At 40.1% G+C, this 18,618-nt stretch overlaps 1 protein-coding gene across 1 annotated transcript in view; it reads left to right on the top strand.

The window, feature by feature from the left end:
• The window catches only part of flr (actin-interacting protein 1 flr), a 306,602-nt gene that overhangs the window by 135,227 nt on the left and 152,757 nt on the right, over positions 1-18,618 (top strand). Inside the window, exon 8 of the mRNA XM_067147455.2 lies at positions 6,403-6,507. Within this exon, the coding sequence (XP_067003556.1) occupies positions 6,403-6,507 (105 nt within the window). The remainder of the gene's footprint in view (positions 1-6,402; positions 6,508-18,618) is intronic.

Genomic DNA, 18,618 nt, shown 5'->3' on the forward strand with positions numbered 1-18,618 from the left:
TGAAAGAGAAGTTAAGGGGAAGAGACCCGTTGGAAGACCGATAAGAAGGTGGATGAATCAGATTTGGCAGGACATTAGAGAACCTGGATTGGATGTGGCAGAAGTAATGGAGCAGGAAAAGTGGAAGGACAGAAAGAAGTGAAGGAGGTTTGTTAACCACACCCAGCCAACTGGAGTGGGTCATTGATGATGATGAATTAGATATCTCCTGCCATTGTAATTTTGTCAGCTGTTGAAGTTAGCCAACCACATCGCTTCGTGGGCAAATTCAAATGGGCTTTACGAGGCAGTCTTGCTAAATCTTCACATAGCTTAAAACCAGCTTGAGAGCACCAATCAAAGGTTGTGTTGCTGTGCGAGTCAAAGTTCACTGTACGCATACCACATGGCTGCTTTAACAAACATTTCTGTAAATACTGTACCGAGAAATCAGCATCAAATACAAATACACCATGGGCTTCAGCTAGTCACCGTAGCGTACTTGCTGATGTGATTCTATCAGCTTTGTGGTCCGTGTGTTCAAATCCCTCCCTTAGTGAAGATGGTTCCTCCAGACATATAAACAAATCTGAATACCGTATATCTACTGAGATTTTTGAAATGGTATACTAGGTCCCTGTTGGTTTACAATACACCTTGAAGTCCCCTCTTCCATACAGTTTGAAATAAGGCAACAACAAAACACAACAGGTTGTGTAATCTGTAAATATTGAAGATTTGTTTACAAAAACAAGTCCAAATTTACATAAACTCTAGTCTTGTTTCCAACAGAAGAATTAAGTGTGTTTCTTAAGTATTTTATATTATAATGTGTATATGTGGTTAATCTTATTTTCTTTAAAGGTATTAATAACTGAGAAGGACTTGTCTCTACAAGATGAAGGATAAAAATTGACATAAAAGATTGTAATTTTAAATGTATAACAAGAAAATTCTCAACAGACAGTCTCGCTGCATTTTATTATTGAATTTTTACCGCTGAAGTTATCTCAAATACGAGATGAAACATGTCCCGTGTTTTTAATAGAAAGAAAATAATGTACTGTATTTACACGAATAATCCGCGCACCCTAATTTTAGGAAGACTTGTTTTGAAAAAATTAAATGAACTAAAATTCCTTCCATTGAAAGAGTAACATAGGCATAAACAAACATTTCATATCACTCCACGAGGTCCACGTGATCTTTACGCAAATATGAATGTGTAAATTTACAGATATAGCTGCTTTTCCTGAACAGAATTGAGGGCATTATCACTGCTATAAAATATATTTGCCATGAAAATTATCATTTCATTAATCTGAATATGCAGTAGGCTCTATTCCCTGTAGATTGCAAGATTTGTTGTCTCTTGCATCACTAGAAACCTCTCCTAAATTACTTATAAATTTGTTACACTCCACGTCTAAAAAACTTTTCACTCGCGTTCTTTTCTTTACACGGTTATTAACACGACATGTGGTGGATAATTCTTCTTCGTGCAATGTAAACAGTTGAAACAGACACACCGGCAAACTTGGATGTTAGTTTTGCGATATGGTAAAACCTCGTTAATTCGAAGTCGTTGGGACGCAAAAATCGGACTTCGAATTACGTGATTTCGAATTAACTTCCAACTCGTACTTCAGAAATGCCAACCCTTTCCGCATCAAAAAATATTCTAAGATCCGTTACTGCATACAATTAACTTTGATTCACAGTTTAAGCCTTTTAAGTACAATGAAAAAGAACTATTTACAAAGTGTATCCAACAAGGTTCATTTACAGTATTCCAATAATGAACTTTGATAACTCAACTAACAAACATAACCTCACGCAACAATTTTTTTTTTCAATGACGAGAAGTCTATGCTGGCTCCCTTGTGCAAGTGCTTCATTCATTGGATTACTGTACTGGATGCACTTTCAAATGCCTTGTATTTGCATGGAAAGTACCGACGCCATTAAAACGTCGTTGCTTATCAAACTTTTCTATGGCGAGGGGTGGAAGTCTTTCGCTTCCATCTGCATTGCAACCCAATACAATGACCCCCACCTCCTTTTAAAAAGTCCGTTTGGGCCAGGCATAAAAAAAAACCAGTGCAGTTTCAGTGGCATTGAGAAATTGTTTGTTGTGTACAAATTGATTATAATTATGAGCCATGCTTTTTAGCCAACTGTTGGCATTGCCAAAGGGAATCGCCAGTGTTCGTGGATTCTGCTTCTTTGCACACTGCCTTTTACGTGACACTGTGGCGTTCGTTAAAACGCTGTCTACAAATGAATTACGATTTCACTCGAACTTAACAGTTATGAAACAAACTGTCAACATACCGAATTTAGAGAAAGTGCAGAAAGCTACCCCTGCACATTCCAGAAGGTGGATTCTGTCATGACACTGAGAAATTTTGAATTTAAATTACTGTGTAAAATACTATTTTTTTAAATGTAAAGACAGTTTTAAATTAAGTCTGAATTGTTTTCCGTTTAAATATGACATATGGGGACAGTTTTCTTCCATCTACGGTTACACGAAGCATAACTGTACACCCAGTATCGAAAATTAGGTGAGCCAGGAGCGTGTTACTAACATGGATGCAAATAAAACCCAGAACCCAATTTCGTGCCTCAAATTTTTTAAAAAAATATGTGGGGATTATTCGCGTAAATACGGTATATGTAACCTATAAGATAAGTTGTATTGAGTAGGTGGAACCTGAAGGTATCTGTCGTACAATTTTCAAGTGATGCTGTCAAGCCAGTCTTAAGCCACGTGCAGATTTAGCAGCAACGCCTTGCAAAGCCCATTTGAATTTGCCCACGAAACGATTTTATTGGCTAAGTTCAGGAACTGGTTGAATGACAGTGGTGCGAGATATCAAATTATTTTTTCCAAATTATTTATCAGTATGGCCAGTTCACTAACACTCATATACCCGGTTCACGTCGTTTCCGACCACCCTGCTTACCAATTCCTTGCAGTTCCACCTGCTTTTAAATCTAAATTACATTTGGTTCTGCTGGTTACAACAGTATATTTACTGTTCAGTACTGTTCAATAACAACTTACCTGTTATCCTCTTTGTTACATTTCATCTCTCTTCTCAGCCTCTTAGTGCGTCCAAGGTGGTACTTCTAACGGATTATGCAATGTATTCTCTTGGAAGGGCCTCACGTGTGCATTTGCTTTGGTTTGCTCCATATTTTCTTTCATTTTCCATTGTCCTGCCTTCTAGCTCAATGAAGTTTCTCTCACAGAGTGAAAATATATAACAATTATTGGACTTGCATCACTAATAGATCACAAAGATTTTTGCCCTATACCACCCAGCTGCACCATGCTCAATGATGGTAACCCTCTGGGTCATGTGCTTAAAATGCTTCTTTAACATGTAAAAGGGTAATTATCAGGTAAATTACAGGCTGTCCAAGAAGTCCCCGTACCCCTAGTTTCATACGTTTCATATTATAGTGGAGTACTTACATATAAAAACTATGAATCCAGGGAATCTGTATGTGCACCATCATGCCTTACACAGAGTTCTATCCATCTCCAAGTCCTCATTGACATCTTGCGGAGCATCTCAGGAGTTATGGAACAAAAGGCTTCCTCCACACTTTGACGCAATTCTTCATTAGTCGTGTATCGATGTTGAGCCACATGGGACTTGATTATTCCCCGTAATGAGTTGTCTGGCGTGGTAAGGTCCGGGCTTCGTGGTGGCCATTTCAACAGGGCTGGAGATGTTGGTGAGCCACGGCCAATCCAGCGGCCTTGAAATTGTTCATCAAGGAACTCGCGCACCTGAATAGCAAAATGTGCTGGAGCCCCATCCTGCTGTAACCACACATGACCCATGATTCCCTTGTCTTGAAGCTGAGGTATTAACCAAGATTGTAACATATGCAAATAAGATTTTCCATTCACATACCCATAAAAAAAAAATACGGTCCGCACAAGTGATGTAATGATATCCTGGCCCATACCATAACATGAGGGGGGGGTCCTTTCCAACTCTTGCACATAATGAGGATTTTCCTTAGACCAGAAAACTACATTCCTCCTATACGAACTGCGATATATCGCACATTCATCAGAAAATAACACTCTTGAGCGAGACACAGCAGTTGGGAATTGTTCCAACAAAGCACGGCAGGCTGCAACTCGTTGCTCCATGTCATTGTCAGATAATGCATTCACATGCTTCGGCCTAAATCCTTTCATTTTCAAATCTCTTTTAATGTCGTCATGCATTGTTGACTGCGGTACTTGAAGTTCAGCTGCTCTTTTGCGAATGAATTTCAATGGAGACTACTCAATTGATTGAGCGACGGCGGCACACGTTTCTTCCCGTGTCTTCTTACGTCCACTACGCGGCCTGTCTTTGACACTGCCTGAAGCAAACGCACTTTTCTCCCAATCAAGCAGGGTAGGTTTACGAGGTTGGGGTTTGCCAAACCAATCTCTAAATGCACTCATTATCACTGTCATTGTTTGCCCCGTATGTGCTCGTTCATGCACCCACACACGCGCCACTAATCGCTCAACATTGTAGCTGTGTCCGCTCTCGTCTGCCATGAATTAACAACTGAAATGAGACTGACAACAACGCTAGCAGCAGGGATACCAATACCAATAAAACAACTATTGAATTCCCCAATTATACAAACTCAATTGTCCATGCCATAATATAACAAAATAACAATATGAAACGTATGAAACTAGGGGTACTGGGACTTCTCGGACACTCTGTATTACAGTAGTTACAAAGAAAATGCATTTTGACATTTGATAGAAAATTGCATTCTAAATCCTGTATGTACAGTATGCTTCTTTCTTGGGAAGACTAATAGTTCCATTATTATGGTTTTTATTAGATAGAGGAGGTGTCGGAAATACAGAAAGGTGTGGTGTTCTTTTCTCTCTGTGAACTGCTACTGTTAGGGAGAAAATGCACATGAATTTTTGTGTGTAGAAAATTGAATTGTAAGTGTAATTGGTGGGCTTTCTTCTTTTGTAGGACGAACAGTTCAGGGAGTGTGTTCACTTTTAAAGGTCCTGGTCGCACATTTTTTCAGATTTTCTTTATTTTTATAACTACCCACATAATTAAATATAACCTGTAATGATTTGGAAGAAATAAGCTTTCAGATGATAAGTTACTGAAATCATTTGGAAGGTTCCTGGGTTAGGCTCCACTTACAAAGTAACTCACAGACTTTCTCTCTTTATAATATTAGTGTAGATGTGCAAGCTTAATTGGGCAACTTTGTGCAAGCATGATTATGTGATCTTTGTCTTTGCTAAGGCAGTGCACTATTCCCATTATTGTTTATCACCATCACGGATGACATAATGAAGAACATCAAGAAAACCTCTGGTGAACTAAATGCAATAGCCTTTGCTGATGATGTTATGATCTGGGGAAAAACAGGAACAAGTACAGTCGAGACTCAATGAATGGAAAGTTAAGTTCCAGGAGTTCAATCTCAAGATAAGCGAACTCAAAACGGTAGTGATGGCAATAATACCTTCTTCTGATAGCTAGGTATTCACTTTAATATGCTTATAAGTACACTATGATATTATTTAACACTTTTTAATATTGTTGTAGATAACAAGTAAAGGAAATGCAGTTATGTGATAGTTTCTACGGGACTTCATTGTTATCCTGGTGTGTAATGTTAACAGTTGTCCTTATGCACCTTATTGTGTGCCTCTTGCTCTTCAGATCATAAAACTGCTGCCACAAGCTTGCATTCTTTCAGTAGTAGTTGCATTGTATTTCTTCTCTACTGTTTCTCACCTGACATGCAAACGTCCATGCCAACACGGGACTTAGTGAAGAGGGCAATCTTTCACCAATCAACAGGAGGTCCAATTCTGATATTGTCATGCAATTTGAAGCCTTTACTGTCAAATGCACGTTCATCAGTATAGACCCAGCGACCTTCCATTTGCTTCAGAACCACATATACACCAGAGTTTGCTGAACAGTTGTTTATGACATACATCTCGCAACCCACTGGTTTATTTCAACAATAAGCTGCTCCACTGTAACATGTTGTTCAACTTTCATATGTCCTTGAAGCTGATGTTCACCTGTCTGGTGCTCCATATTTTCTATGTCAGTTATTCACCATGATGACATTTTTCCTCTTATTATATAATTTCACCACAGTTACATGTAAACTGTTGACGAACTGTGAATTATTTCAGAAATGCTGCTGCCTGAAAGCTACTGTAACAGTAATCTCTTTTTGCAACTTGGATAAATCAGCCTCTTTTTTACCTGTGACAAGTGATAAGTGTGCAACTCACATTAAATATAGGAAATGTAACCGATGTGTGTATGCACACAATGCATAATATTATTGCACATACTACACCGTACTACATATGTGATTTAAATTGTATTGCAGGTATCTTGTTTATGGCAAGGTCAGTATCTTCTCACAGTCTCCCTCAGTGGATTTATCAACTACCTGGATGTTAACAATCCCAGTAAACCTCTTCGAATTATCAAGGTGAGTGACATTTTTGCTATTTTATTGTGGTTACATTGCAATTTTTTAATGAACATTATCTCATCCCCTTAAATACTACTAAAGTTTCTGTTTACTTTAGAGCATCCAGCATTGAGAAAAGACCATGGGTCTTACGGAAGCATCCGTACACTGGGTTTTGTTACCTATCTTTATGTAATGAAACAACATACATACATTATAATTATAGACTGTTATGCCTTTCAGCGTTCAGTCTGCAAGCCTGTGTGAATTTACTAAACGTCACCACAATCCTCTATTTGCAACTAGTGTTGTGGACTAATTTAGTTGTATACCTCTAATCTTTAAATCATTATAAACAGAGTCTAACCAACGTCGTCTTGGTCTCCCTCTACTTCTCTTACCCTCCATAGCAGAGTCCATTATTCTCCTAGGTAACCTATCCTCCTCCATTCGCCTCACATGACATCACCACCAAAGCCAGTTTATGCGTACAGCTTCATCCATCGAGTTCATTCCTAAATGAGCTTTTATCTCCTCGTTCCAAGTTCCCTCCTGCCATTGTTCCCACCTGTTTGTACCAGCAATCATTCTTGCTACTTTAATGTCTGTTACTTCTAACTTATAAATAAGATATCCTGAGTCCACCCAGCTTTCGCTCCCGTAAAGCAAAGTTGGTCTGAAAACAGACCGATGTAAAGATAGACTCGTCTAGGAGCTGACTTCCTTCTTACAGAATACTGCTGATCGCAACTGCGAGCTCACTGCATTAGCTTTACTACACCTTGATTCAATCTCGCTTACTATATTTTTTTACATCGTGTCAGAAGCATACATAAGTTTAAAATTAAAGATAAGGAAAAACATAAAACATAATATAAATACTCCAATGGCGAAGAGCCACATTAAACTATGTGAGCCCAAAACCTTGCAACATCAAGTGCATTTGGCTTCGGTTTAACCAGGTCTTCTGTTGTGCAGCTGAATGGGCATGAACTGCATTGCAGCAAATGGGCTGTGGTCTGCTCTTCTCCACATACACACAAGGTACTGTCCACTTCGAAACCCCATTTCTTCTGGTTTACCCTGCACCGCGTAACACCAGAGCGCAGTCTGTTCAGTGCTCTCCAATTCACCCAATCTGTGACATGGCCAGGAGGGAGTTCCTCTTTTGGGGTCATCCATTGACTGATCCTCGTATGTTGACTCCTGACGCGCCATTCTTGAATTCTTGCTTGCTGCGCTGTTCCTGCAAGTGTTTTGGTTACTCTCAAGAAGCTTTTCCTAGACTTAAGCCGCTGGCGTGGTGGCTCATATCCAAACAAAGGATGGACTTCCGATGTCAACACCTTTCTCTTTTCTTTCTTGGCTGCCACTTCATGGCGAATATCGGGAGGTGCTATCCCTGCAAGGCAATACACTTTTTCCAAAGGTGTAGGTCTCAAACATCCAGTAATAATGCGGCAGGTTTCGTTGAGTGCTACATCAACTGCTTTGGTATGGCAAGATTTGTACCACACCGGGCATGCGTATTCAGCTGCGGAATAGCAGAGCGAAAGGGCAGATGTCCTCACTGTGTCTGGTTGTGCTCCCCAAGATGTTCCAGTTAGCTTCCGCACAATATTGTTTCTAGCAGCCACTTTCTGCTTGATGTTCAAACAATGTTTTCTGTAGGTTAAGGCACGATCCAGAGTGACTCCGAGGTACTTCGGGGTAGGATTGTGTTGTAATGCTATGCCTTGCCAAGTAACCTTCAGAGTTCGGGAAGCTTCTCTGTTGTTTAGGTGGAAAACACAGGTTTGCGTCTTAGTTGGGTTTGGTGTTAGTTGATTCTTCATGTAATAGCCAGCAAGAGTGTCTAGAGCTGTGGACAATGTTTGTTCAATCGCCTCGAAGTTATCCCCCTGAGATGTGATGACACAATCATCAGCATAGATGAAACTATTCGTCCCGGCAGGAAGAGGCTGATCATTTGTGTAAATATTGAAAAGCATTGGTGCCAACACGCTTCCCTGAGGTAGTCCGTTCTTCTGTATTTTCCACCTGCTTCTTTTTCCCTGGAACTCAACGAAGAAACTTCGATTTTGAAGTAGGTTTCTAATGGCACAAGTCAGATGGAAGTCCTGGGAGAACACACAACCTAAATACTTGAAATTATCGACCTGTTGTAGTTTTGTATCACCAATCTGACATTCATTTCTGTTGAATTTCTTACCTACTGACATCAATTTAGACTTCGAGAGGCTAATTTTCATACCATACTCATTGCACCTATTTTCAAGTTCCAAGATATTAGACTGCAGGCTTTCGGCATAGTCTGCCATTAAGACCAAGTAGTCAGCATAGGCCAAACTGCTTACAACTGAATCCCTCCCTGCCAACACTAAACATAATTTTTTCACCATAATAGTGTTCTACAATTACCTTTAATATATCTTTAATATTAGCCCACTTGGTTAAAACCTGTAAAACTCCTCATTGCTGGCCGTGTTCTATTTCAGCAGCTATTCGAGTTGTGCTGTGTCACTGTCTTGTGAAAGCACAGTACTCGAAATGGGTGAATATAATATGACTTCAGCACTACCGCTGCCTAGAGCTAGCAACATTGTTGCCATAAGGCTCCTAAATTCTTTCTCAATGCTGGATGCTCTATAGCACCATGTTTATGAAGATTACAGGTTTAGAAGGTAATCTTTATCTCCTCAGTGTCATGAACCATTTAAATGCTATATTGAAGAACTACAGGGGAATTACTGTAATATCCCATGTTGCTAAGATAATGGATGGGATACTGGAAAGTAGAATAAGATTGAGGGTTGAGAATCAGATACAGGAAAATCAGTTTGGGTTCAGAAGTGGAAAGTCAACAATAGAGCCCATTTTCATTACAAGACAACTAATGGAAAAGCAATGGGAGTATGGGAATGATATGGTGATGACATTCGTTGACATTGAAAAGGCATATGACAGTGTCCCCAACTAAAGTTTGGCACAGTCTGATGCAAAAAGGAATTGGACAGAGATTAATAAAAATGATTGCAATGTACAAGGGATGTTGTAGTTGCATGCAAACACAAGTTGGCAGGACAAGTTGGTTCAAAATAACTAGTGGGCTGAGACAGGGAAGTGTTCTGTTGCCAATCCTGTTTGCAATAGTAATGGATGACATCATGAGAACAGCAAAAGCAGCATATGGAGGAAGAGAAATGAACATGTTCTTTGGGGACACGATGACAGGAACATTCAAGAACAGTTGGATGTGGTGAATGGGAAGATCGAAGAATAAGGATTGAAAATAAGTGTAGAAAAGAGTAAAAATCTTGTTCTGACTAGAGGGGAGAAAGAAGGGAAAGGTCAGATTACATTTGCAGACAAGCCCCTGGAAGTAGTGGAAACATTCAAATACATGGGGAGTGAATTAATGGAGAATGCTCAACTGGATGCTGAGATTAATAAGAGGATTCAAGCTGGAAGTTATTTCTATCATAGTCGAAGAAACATGTTATGGGACAAAGATGTGCCAATGGAAGCAAAGTAAACTATGTACGAGATGTATTACGTACCCATAACAACTTACGGAGCAGAAACTTGGACAATGACAAAGAAGGATGAGAGTCGAATACAGGCAGCCGAAATGAAGTTCTTGAGGAGTATGATACAGAAGAGACGAAGAGACAAAATAAGGAATGAGAAAATCCGGGAAGAAATTGGAGAGGAAAAAATGAATGATAGAATAGAGAAGAGCTGACTAAGATGGTTTGGGCACATAAAGCGAATGAGTGACAAAAGAATGCCAAGAAAAGTGATGGAAATGCAAATGCAAGGAACGAGGGGCCATGGACGACCACGATTGAGATGGAAGGATACAATCCAATGCAGTATTATAGAAAGAAACCTGGACTGGGACACAGGGTTGGAGGAGGAGTGGTGGAAAGACCGAAGAAAGTGGAGAGGAACCATATTTGCCCCTACCCGGCTACAACTGGATAAAGGGAAATGACGATGATGATGACTATGCTGCATATGGAAATGATTCAGGTATAAGTACTGTGAAAATTAAGTAGCGTCTTTAAAAATTTGTAACCATATGATTGTACGAACCCCAGATTTTACTAATATAAAGACTCCACTTATTTATTTATTTATTTATTTCGTGTCAGAGTGTTGAGAAACTTAAAAATACATATAAGGTATTATATACAAATAAAACAGAATACATTTTATGTCACAAAACATGTTTCACACAATGTCTGCCCAGAAATGGGCAACAGAAATTCCCTCTTCCGTGGCTTGAATCAAGTCTTGAAGTGTACAACGAACAGGGCAGGACTGACAGTCATACAGGTGTTGGGTAGTTTGTTGCTCCCCACAATCGCAGAAGTCTGACTGATCTTTCAGATAACCCCATTTTTTAAGGTTATCCTTGGATTTACCTACTCCACTCCTCAAACGATTAAGTGCCTTCCAGGTTGTCCATTCCAAATGATGACCAGGGGGTGGAGATTCAGAAGGCACCATCCAATCAGAAAGATGCTCCATTTTTGCTCGCCACATATCACAACGTGCTGTTCTTGCTGGTTTATCCAAGGCCTTGGAGACATTGAGGAAACTTTTCCTGGACTTCAGTCTTCTGGGTGGAGGTCGATGTCCAAATAACGGGTGGTTGCTTGTGAGATCCACCTTCGACCTCTCTTGCCTTGCAAACACTTCTCGCCGAATGTCTGGAGGAGAAATACCAGCCAAGCAGTAGAGTTTGTCAGTGGGAGTAGGTTTCAGACACCCAGTTACTATTCTACATGTTTCATTAAGGGCTGCATCCACCCGCTTCGTATGGGCTGACCTAAACCATACAGGACACGCATACTCAGCTGCAGAAAAACTCAGAGCAAGAGCTGAGGTTCTTAACAAAGTTGGATGGGCTCCCCATTTGCTTGAGCCAAGTTTACGGAGGATGTTATTTCGGGCTGAGACTTTCTGTCCAGAATTAACACAGTGTTTCTTGTATGTTAAGGTCCGGTCTAAAGTGACACCCAGGTACCTAGGTGTAAAACAATGCTCCAGTTCCTTACCCTCCCACGTCACGCACAGCTGTCTAGTAGCTTCTCGATTTCGAAGATGAAATGCACACACCTGGGTCTTAGTCGGGTTTTGCAGTAGCCGGTTCTTCTGATAGTACACTGAAAGTTCCTTAAGTGCATTTGAGAGCTGCATTTCAGTGGTTTGAAAGTCGTCGCACTGGACAGCTAAAGCCAGGTCATCGGCATAAATGAAGCTTCTTGTATAGGAAGGCCTTGGCTGGTCATTTGTGTAGATGTATAAATTGGTATATTTATATTAGGTTAGTTTATCGTATCAGACGATGACATTTTGACCATGCCAGGTTATTTAAAATAAGGAATTTTGTATGAATATCATAGAATTTTTTTGTATAATATTGTAGAATGCTTTATGTTAGTGGAAGTCTCAAGGGTAAGGTATATTTTAAAATGTTAAAACTTGGAAAGTTCCTATGTATGCTTAAAACAACCATTGGCTAGGCTGGGTTTTTGGAGTAGAATGAGTCATCTCCCATAGCAACAATGGAAAACATCCCAAAAGTAAGGTTATAGATGTATATTCGTCAGTGTGACAAATGAACAGCGCCTCAGGCATTGTATGTTAGATGTCCTAGTAGCCAATCAGAGCTCTTAAGAAATTAGAATTTGAAACCTCCTCATCATAGATCGTCAGATGCTGGTAGTTCTGGAAGGTAGAGAAGCTGTCCATTGTTCTGTTTTCATAAGGGCTAGTGTTGTGGCGACGCGATCATTCTCTTATTATTCACACTCTGATTCTGATTGTGATACTGTGACTCAGATGGCTATTCGGAGTGTGTGTATTCTGATGGCAGTTCTAATTTAGACTCTGATTCTTGGTATGGACAAAGAACATTGTCAACTGCGATTTGTACATACGACTTGTCACAGTTTTATTATTGACACAGTGAGACTGCTTTAAAACTACAATTTGTACATTCTTGTAAATATTTTGTCATGTAAATTTCATGAATCTGTCCTCATATATCAGCAAAATTTGTTAATCATTGCTTAGAACGAGACGAGTGATTGAGGAGCAGCCGTTGTGTATACAGTCTACCAAACTCAGTTGTGATATCTTGTTCCATACCTTCAACCGTGCTATGTTTTTGGGGAGCTCTCGATGTGAATGAAGAATAACTTCAGATATAGCAAAAATGAAGGACACTGTACTTTCAAAGAATTCTGGACTTAAAGAAATTGGAAAGGTTGCTGGAATATTGTGTGGAAACTTGTGTGAAGTTAACATTGGACTAACCCCAACAGAAATTATGAAGTGCAAACATGCCCCCATTACCTCCTCTATTGAACGCATTTTCAATACACCGTAAATCTTTCATCAAAGAAAACAAAAGATTCGCTTTCCAGCACTAAAAATAACTTTTTTAAAATTCATTGTTTTTATACATACATTATCATTATAGACCGTTACGCCTTTCAGCGTTCAGTCTGCAAGTCTCTGTGAATTTACTAAATATCGCCACAATCCTCTGTTTGCAACTAGTGCTGTGGCCTCATTTAGTTTTTTATCTTGAAATCATTAGGAACTGAGTCTCACCATCGTCGTCTTGGTCTCCCTCTACTTCCCGTACTCTCCATAGCAGAGTCCATTATTCTCCTAGGTAACCTATCCTCCTCCATTCGCCTCACATGACCCCACCACCGAAGCCGGTTTATGTGTACAGCTTTATCCATCGAGTTCATTCCTAACTTAACTTTTATCTCCTCATTCAGAATACCCTCCTGCCATTGTTCCCACCTGTTTGTACCAGTAATCATTCTCGCAACTTTCATGTCGGTTACTTCTAACGTTTAAGTAAGATATCCTGAGTCCACCCAGCTTTCGCTCCCATAAAGCAAAGTTGGTCTGAAAACAGTCCGATGTAAAGATAGTTTCGTCTGGGAGCTGACTTCCTTCTTGCAGAATACTGTTGATTGCAACTGCGAGCTCACTGAATTAGCTTTACTACACCTTGATTCAATCTCACTATGTTCCCATCCTGGGAGAACACACAAACTAAATACTTGAAATTATCTACCTGTTCCAGCTTTGTATCACCAATCTGACATTCAATTCTGTTGAATTTCTTACCTACTGACAACAATTTAATCTTCGAAAGACTAATTTTCATATCATACTCATTACACTTATTTTCAAGTTCCAAGATATTAGACTGCAGGCTTTCAGCACAATCTGCCATTAAGACCAAGTCATCAGCAGAGGCCAGACTGCTTACACATTTCCACCTAACTAAATCCCTCCTTGCCACTTTATACCTTGCAGCAGACGATCCATGTAAACAATGAACAGCAAAGTTGAAAGATTACAGCCTTGTCTAACCCCTGTGAGTACCCTGAACCAAGAACTCATTCTACCATCAATTCTCACTGAAGCCCAATTGTCAGCATACATGCCTTTGATTGATTTTAATAATCTACCTTTAATTCCATAGTCCTCCAGTATGGCAAATATCTTTTCCCTCGGTACCCTGTCATATGCTTTTGCTAGATCTATGAAACATAAACACAGCTGTGTATTCCTCTCGTAGCATTTTTCAATTACCTGGCACATACTAAAAATCTGACCCTGACAGCCCTTTGGTGGTCTGAAACCACACTGGTTTTTATCCAATTTCTTCTCAACCACTGATCACAGCCTCCCTTCCAAGATGCCAGTGAATACTTTGCCTGGTGTACTAATCAACGAGATACCTCGATAGTTGTTGCAATCCTTCCTGTTCCCATGCTTATAGATAGGTGCAATTACTGCTTTTGTCCAATCTGAAGGTACCATACCAACACTCCATGCTAATCTTACTACTCTGTGAAGCCCTTTATTCCCAGCCTTCCCACTATACTTCACCATTTCAGGTCTAATTTAATATATTCCTGCTGCTTTATGACATTGGAGTTTATTTACCATCCTTTCCACTTCCTCAAGCGTAATTTCACCAACATGATTTTCCTCCACCCCATGAGCTTGACTGTTCGCAACACCACCAGGAAGATTTCCTTTTACGTTGAGAAGATATTCAAAATATTCCCTCCACCTGTACAGTCATTCCTTGGGATCTATTATGAGTTCACCTGAATTACTCAAAACATTGTTCATTTCCTTTTTCCCTCTCTTCATCATCATTTCCCTTTATCCAGCTATAGCCGGGTAGGGGCGAATATGGTTCCTCTCCACTTTCTTCGGTCCTTTCACCACTCCTCCTCCAACACTGTGCCCAGTTCAGGTTTCTTTCTATAATACTGCGTTGGATTGTTTCTTTCCATCTCAATCGTGGTTGTCCACAGCCTCTCCTTCCTTGCATTTGCATTTCCATCACCTTTTTTGGTATTCTTTAGTCACTCCTTCGCTTTTTCCACTCCAATTTCTTCCCGGATTTTCTCATTCCTTATTTTGTCTCTTCTACTCTTCTGTGTCATACTCCTCAACAACTTCATTGTGGCTGCCTGTATTCGACTCTCATCCTTCATTATCAATGTCCAAGTTTCTGCCCTGTAAGTTGTTATGGATACGTAATACATCTTGTACATAGTTTCCTTTGCTTCCATTGGCTCATCTTTGTCTCATAACATGTTCCTTACCCTATGATAGAAAAAACTTCCCACATGGATCCTCTTACTAATCTCAGCATCCAGTCAAGCATTCTCAGTTAATTCACTCCCCACGTATTTGAACATTTTCACTACTTCCGGGGGCTTGTCTGCAAGTGTAATCTGACCTTTCCCTTCTTTTCCCCCTCTAGTCATAACAAGAGTTTTACTCTTTTCTTCACTTATTTTCAATCCACATTCTTCGATCTTCCCATTCACCACATCCAACTGCTCTTGAACCTTCCTGTCATCTCCCCAAATCACAATATCATCTGCAAATAACATAATGTTCATTTCTCTTCCTCCTTGTGCTGCTTTTGCTGTTCCCATGATGTTATACATTACTATTGTAAACAGAATTGGTGATACAACACTTCCCTGTCTTAGCCCGGGGAAGACTTTATTACTGACCAGAAAGGTTTCCCTGCTGCTTGACTTAGGCTTTGCAGGTTATTACCAAAATCTTCCCATAACTTCTTTTTGGATTCAACTACTACTTTTTTTGCTCTGTTTCTTTCATCTACGTACAATTCCCTGTCTGCATCGGCCCTTGTTTGGAGCCATTTCTGATGAGCCTTCTTTTTACTAGAGGGGGAAAAGAAGGGAAAGGTCAGATTACACTTGCAGACAAGCCCCTGGAAGTAGTGGAAACGTTCAAATACCTGGGGAGTGAATTAACTGAGAATGCTTGACTGGATGCTGAGATTAGTAAGAGGATCCATGTGGGAAGTTTTTTCTATCATAGGGTAAGAAACATGTTATGTTATGAGTGCTCTCATTTTATCATTCTGCCAAACACAGAGTTGTTCCTAGGCATTCCCTTGCTGTTTCCACTACAGAATCCCTGTATGCCCCCTATTCTCTTTCTATATCCTGAACCTGCTTACTGTCTACTGTTCGAAACTTCTCACTAATCATATCCATGTACTTCTGTCTGCTCGTCCTGGAGATTTTCTACCCTTATTCATTTGCAGACAGATTTCACTTTCTCTATCCCAGGCCTAGAGATACTTAGTTCACTACAAATCAGATAGTGGTCTGTATCATCGAAAAATTCGCGGAAAATTTGTACAATCCTAACAGACTGCCTGAATTCGAAGTTGGTTATGATATCATTTATTATGAATGTGGTCATATCCATGTTCTTCTAATTACCCCGTCCTGGAGATTTTGTACTCTTATTCGTTTGTAGACAGATTCCACTTTCTCGATCCTAGCCCTAGAGATACTTAGTTCACTACATATCAGATAGTAGTCTGTATCATCGAAAAATCCCCGGAAAACTCGTATATTCCTAACAGACTTCCTGAATTCGAAGTCGGTTAAGATCTATTATGGCTGTGGTACCCTTAGCCTCCCATGTGTAGCGGTGAATAGCCTCATGCTTAAAGAATATATTCATAACCGCTAAACCCATACTAGCACTAATGGCCAGCAAATGCTTCCCATTTCCATTAGCTTCCATATCTTCCTCCCATTTACCAATCACCCTTTCATATCCTTCAGTTCTATTTCCGACTCTTGCATTGAAATCGCCCATTAGCACTATCCTATCCATTTCTTTCGCCAAGTTGTTTCCAATGAGTCCCTTACATAGTCCAAGTGAGGGTCTCTCATCTAACGGATTAGGGACCACCGGGGGATTGTATAGTCCTAGCCGTCTGAGCACAAAGAGAGCCATGACTCAGAATATGTCCGAGATGCCTACTCCCATTCCATAGCAACTGGTATCCTGACTCTCAGGACCACTTACAAGGCCACTCAGCCGTTGCCTAGGTTCACGAACTAGGACCCGACTACAGAGAATAAAAGATCATGTGTTCTTGGAAGTTCATATTAAAATGAGAAGTGTAAATTATTTTATGTAGGCCTATTTTGTTTAACGTAAAGAAATAAATGAATACTGGATTAAAGCCACTATATTTAATGAAGCCAAGCTTTCAGCCAAATTGCATTATCAGAATTTGAAGATTATTTTTTAAGCTCTATCATCGTATATATTTTATCTATGAACCACTGTCAATTCTCTTGTTGGATTATTAATTTCTGCTGGTGATGTTAAACATGTGATGTTCTGTCTTGGTACCATTTCCTTTCTTATTTTTCCCGTGTGCCTTGTGCATGTACTGCACTTATGTGGTCTGGTTGTAATGAGGTGTGGTCTTAATTTCTTGGTGAATCTATGATTTCCTTGACCTGGTTAATTGTACTCACTGTGGATTAGCTTCTTCCCCTTGCATATTTTCTCTTGAGTGTCTGTATACTGAATTTCTGCTCTGGGATTTCATTCTCTACTACTTATGATGTGTGACTAGTGTCACGCATGTGTGTGATCTTGTGCTGGTTAATGTCAGTTTTGGCCAGGTGCTTGAGTGAATTCTTCATTCTTTCCGATTTTTCTTTGCTAGTCCTGGTTGGTTGCTGCATGGTATATGTTGTTGCTGGTGGTTCCTGGTTTCATTTCTGAATTCTGGTGTAGAGCACGGCTGGCTTATAGCTGAAACGACCCTTCGTTTTTACTTTTTCATCCTAGGACTTTGGTTGTGGGTCTCACGATTGTCATGTAGTCATCGGTATATTTCCTTACCTAGTAATTGTGGTATTGTGCTCTGAAATTAAACCATTTCCTTAATTGTTTTCTTCCTGTTTATTTTGCTATGTATTGTGGGAGTGTATCTTGTAAAAGTTGTCAGCCTGGTGTGTAATGCTGTCCTTCTAGTTGATTATGGGGTCTTCGAGATTGATCTGAAATCTTGTCTTGTCTTAACCATCTCTTGGCACAGGCCAGAGTAAAGTGTAGCTTCCACCAAAGTCCCAGTCAACATCCATGGCTGTGACAATATGGAAGTTGCTGGGGTATGGGTAGTGCTGAGTAATGACATTCAGAGCATGACTAGTGCATCTGAGTGTTATGAAAGGTGCTGCTCATAGGGTCAGTCGTGCTGCAATAGTACTTTCTGACCCAGTGAGGAAAGCAGTGGCAAACTACCTCACTCCTCATCTTGCCTAGTACGCCTCATTTTGGTGCTGCCATTGGTTTTGGGGGTTTCCGTATAACCGCACAACCTTTGGTGGTGCTATTTGAGGATCCAACCAGCCTCTGGGCTGATGACCTAACAGACAGACAACCTGTTAACGTATGTCCTTGTCTTGGCTGGTATATTTTATTTATCCTTGGAATCCTAGAGATAAGCAAGGTGGTTCTGAGTCAGTATGGAATGTCTCGTAGGTGTTGTGATTCACTTTATTGTTAGCCCGGGGATTACCCTGAGGCTTGTTTGGGCATTGTTGTTATTTCATGGATGTACACTGGCTTCGATCATGTCTTCATTTGATATCTTGTGATATGAGAGCTTATGTCTCTCTTAGATGATATCTGTGGGTCAGATGTTGTAGGTGATCTGGTATTATTATGAATAATTTGTGTACTGGGGCTGTTTATGTGTAGTCTCAT

This window comes from Anabrus simplex, chromosome 5 (genome assembly GCF_040414725.1).
Source record: "Anabrus simplex isolate iqAnaSimp1 chromosome 5, ASM4041472v1, whole genome shotgun sequence".
NCBI lineage: Eukaryota > Metazoa > Arthropoda > Insecta > Orthoptera > Tettigoniidae > Anabrus > Anabrus simplex.